We start from the raw sequence: 4446 nt of genomic DNA, 5'->3' as shown, positions 1-4446 counted from the left end.
AGTGCATTGTGATGTGGGGCAATGTGAAGGGGCAGTGGGCTTCGGGTGGCCCCACCCGACCAGGCCAGTAGGTCCTCCTTTCCTTGCTATTGTCCTGGTTGCAGCTTTGCTCCTCCTGTCTCCAGCAGCCCCGTAGGCCAGCATCATGATACCATCCGCTTTCGTCAGCTGTTATGTCCAGACCCCTCCTGTGAGGTGTGTAATAACGCAACCACTGAGATGGATAGGCTGCTATCTTCATTGGCCCTGGAAGATGCTGCTCCTTCCGTGTCCTCTTTGGGTTCCACAGCTCCTTTGATTGAGCCATCATTCTCTCCATCACCTGGCTTTTCAGCAGTCTCTACAGGAAACCTAGTAACATCTCTGCCTCAGTCTTTCCCACAACAACCCTCCAAACTCTCCCTTAACCCAGTGACCCCATTAGGAGATTTTCCATCAATGTCACCACAAGTTCACTCTCTGCCACCAGATACTGCTCCTCCCTTGAAATCTGAATTCGCTGTAGACGGTTCCCCACTCAAACGCTTTTCCTTTCCTTCTCTCCCACCACATGACACTGAGAATGAGAAAAAATCTCAGACCATGAATGCCATCTGTCATGACTACTCCAATACCCAAGATATAAACCTGTTCCCAGATTTGGCCCAAACTTTGAATCCCAGTCGATCAGTGACTTATTATATACGACCATCCTTGTCTGTGTCACCACCACCAGATTACAGTTTAGCTACGACTCAACCTAAATCCATTCACATTCCATCAAAGCCTGCTCTAGAGAACTCATCTCCACACAGCACCGGTGCATTGTCCACTCATGTCCTGCAAGGCACTGACCATCCAAGCCTGCCAATTTCAGACTTTTCCTGTCAGGAAGCTCATGTCAAAGACTCATTGAAGTTCACATTGGCACAACATGATTCCAATCTAGTTAAGGATATGAGGTATGACTCTAAGAAAGACCAAAACAGCTATATGATGAGTCTTTCAGAAACAAATTCTATGGTGTCAGGGCAAAGTGCAAGTCAGAGAAAATTGGCAAATGCCCTGAAAGTACACTTGAGCAAGAAGTTTGAAGAAATCAGTGAGGGTTGTCTCCCTGTGACTGTGCACAGTTCATATCATGTTACCCAGCAGACACTTCCTGCACAATCCCACATGGAAATAAAACAGGAGAGTTCGCCACCATCAATGGGTGGGGAATACTGCCTGAACACGTCCAAGGAGCTTTCCTTCCTTGAGTCTAAGTTACAGCAAATGATGGAAGCACACATTACTAAGTTTCATATGGAGATGTTACAGGATCTTCCTGCCAAAGTCCTTGAATCTATAGAGATCTTTAAATCGAGAGATACTTCCTCTCATTCTCTGTTCAATTCCAAATCTTCCACCTTCACCAATGTGATTTCTAAGGTGGACTCCAAATCAGGGAGCTTCATGCCCCGTCAAGGAAGCTCTAAACCCCTGAATCATCCTCACCCTGCCACCTCACGTGTGGGCAAGGAAGGACAGGGGACCCTAAGACGATTACCCTCTGATATCCCCCAGTGGCGAGCAGAGGAGTTTCACAGAACTCTGGATGCAGGACAGACTCTTCTGCCTGTCACAAACAGCATCATTGGCAAAGAAATTCATGGACATTATCCAGGAGCCAATATTTGCCCCCCAAAGCTGCCCACAAGGGAAGCTGGGGCCAGACATGAGCCAAAGGATCAGTGTGTGAATTCCAGTCAGGGCAAAAAGATGAAGAACTCAGAACCTGTCCCCATGACCAGTTTGTCCAGATCTGAGGAGTTTGATGCTCTTCAATCCAAAATGAGTGACGTCTTGACAACCAGCAAGCTGGGAATCTCCCAAAGGATGAATGTGAGTGAGAGTAGAGGAGTAACCACTGTGAGAACTAAAGGCCTCCCAGCAAAATGTTCAGTTCTCCAGTATCCTAATTCAGCTGACCTCCAGGAACAACTAATGGGTGAATTAAAGTGGGAGGTGGAGAAGCAGCATAGGGAGGCCCAAGACCAAGGTGTTCAGATGTCCCAGGCCTCAGAAAGCTTGATTTACAAAATCCCCCTGACTCATGCTCAGGGTGTCTCCAGTGTAGACAAGGCAGCTCCCCAGATGCTGCATGTCCATTTGGAGAACAGAGAAGTCAGTATGGAGCAGCCACAAGAGCTTTGGGTTGCTAAGAATTTCACAAGGTTATGTCAAGATAAAAAATTCGCAGAAGCTGCAAAAAAAGTGAGTCCCATAGGCTCCACATCAGAAGAGTTTGGTAGAATGGAGGTAAGGTTGGGAACATGCCAACCTAGATGGAAGAGATTTCCCACTCTGGACCTGCCATTTAAGGAGAGGCTTGAGAGCAAGTCATTCCAGACTCCATCACAGAAGGGACAGTCTCCTCCTGAAAGCATTTTCAGAAATAAAATAAGCCAGTTTTTTCAATGGCTTCATCCTGGGACAACATGCAAACAACAAGAATATAGCCAGGAAAAGGGCATCCCCATATCATCTGCACAGAGCAGAGGCACAATTAAAAGTAGAGCAAACTTTAAGAACTTTCTAGAAGAGAAACTGGGGCGTCGGCATGCAACAGATATCACCTGCCCTCAAGAGCCGCTTCCCTCTGCAGTGAAGTTTGGGAAAGCTCAGCACCAGGCAGTAGTGAAGGCCAAAACAGAGCCTGTCCAGGGGCATCCTTTCAACTCCAGGGCTTCCTCCTGTAAAGTGACAAATACCAAGCCCTATGGCCAAGAAACTGTCTTCAGAGACAAGGACAGACACCCCCAGAAAGTTGTGGGATTAAAGGACCAGCTATTATGTCAGAAGCCCCCCCACTCTGTGCCCCGCCGGTGGGCTGTGCCCTGTACAAGCCCCACCTGCAGGCTTCCAGCTGGCCAGGTGCCTCTTGCTGCTCTTACCACTGCTGGAGGCTCTTGTGCTCAGCTATCTACCCCTACCATTTAGACAGAAAATGATTCTGCAGATTTTGCAGGAAAGAATTTCCCATCACAACGTAATTCTTGTCCTTGAAGAATATTGATTTGCCTGATAAATGTTACCATAATAATAATGTCTTCTCTGTGTGCTGTGTTGGGAGAATGGGTTTGGGGTACCTCAAGGCTTATGCTTAAGGAAAGGAGGGAGTTAGTTCAGCTCCAACTGGTTGCTCCCTTTTAGCTTCCAAAGTGACCAGCTCCCTGGAGCTCTTGTTGAAAAATAGATATCATGCTCCAGCCCCTCCCCTGAAAGCCCACTTTATTCCAGGTAAAGTTTGAGAAGTTGAGCTCTGTCTCCTACCTTTTAGCTTAGAGTTAATGAACATGCAGAGCAGCCCACACCTTCCCCATCAGGGTTGCTTAATATCCTTTGAGCAGTAGAGAAGACAGGCCTTCTGTATCTGAAGAAGATCAGGGTGGGTATGTTTTTCAGAAAATATCAGTGAAGAAGACACAGTGGATTAGTCATTATTTAGATGCCAGTGAGCTGAGGGTTTCAAAAGTGGGTGAACCCTGAATGGGAGTGTTTGGGGGGATATAGCTGCAGTGGGTCCTGGGCTGGTTGGGGAAAGGTCTAGGAATAGCACAGATCTATTTAAAGATCTGTGTCACGTGTCATGTTAATGTGTTGAGGAAGCATAGGTTAACCTTGACAGTGAAGTGTCCCTACTGGAAAGTCACCTTAGGGAAGTCTTTCCTGTCTCTGGTTATTTCTTCTGGGTTCCGTTTGATGCCTTTTTTTCCTGAGTAAAAACACCACTCAGATATCAGTGGAAGGAATGTTAACCAGGTAGCCCCCTAATTCCCAGTCCAAAATAAATCTGAAAGGTAGGAAAAGATGTTTTAGACTAAGAAAGAAGGTAAGAGCAAATGAGGAGGGAAAAGAATGGCTTTGATGTTGGAACAAAGTTTACGCCCATCATCCCCACACTATGACCCTCTCTTGCTCCCAGGTTCCTCAAACTGATCTAAGCTCCACCTGCCAAGGCTGATCATACCACTGCACAGCCTACTGACACCTCACACCAAAAAGACATGGGCTGTTCCTTGAGTCTTAAAACAATATTTGCAGGGATGTCATCAGGCACAGCATCCCTGTCTTGGTGCCTTCCTTCCATCCGTGCTTGATGGAAATATGCCAGATTTTGCTCTTAGTGTGGACATTTCAGCTATCAGGATAGAGATATCACCTTAGATATTCATGGCCTTAGGGGAGTTATATCTCCCCCAGAACACCTGCAGCTCATGAACTGGAGGTGAGTTCTAGACTATGCACCAGAGGAAGAGATGTTTAGGGGCTCATCATGGACCTTCATGCAATGCTCTCTTTAGTCAAACCTGCACACGTACCCACCCTTACTATAGGAATTTAGAGGAAAGTCAACCCCACTTGTATAGAATGAAACATAAAAATGGAATGAGTGTCCTAGAGAGTACTTGAGGTAGTTTTCCC

General features: G+C 46.7%; 1 protein-coding gene across 1 annotated transcript; it reads left to right on the top strand.

Annotated features, from left to right (window-relative positions):
• Window positions 1-219: 219 nt before the first annotated feature.
• LOC148091828 (spermatogenesis-associated protein 31D1-like) lies at window positions 220-2961 on the top strand. The gene has a single exon (XM_087822544.1). It carries the CDS (start codon window positions 220-222, stop codon window positions 2959-2961), a length of 2742 nt encoding a protein of 913 aa, XP_087678670.1.
• Window positions 2962-4446: the final 1485 nt, after the last annotated feature.

Source organism: Miniopterus natalensis, chromosome 12 (assembly GCF_054644295.1).
Source record: "Miniopterus natalensis isolate mMinNat1 chromosome 12, mMinNat1.hap1, whole genome shotgun sequence".
NCBI lineage: Eukaryota > Metazoa > Chordata > Mammalia > Chiroptera > Miniopteridae > Miniopterus > Miniopterus natalensis.
This window is presented reverse-complemented; position numbering and strand designations above follow the sequence as displayed.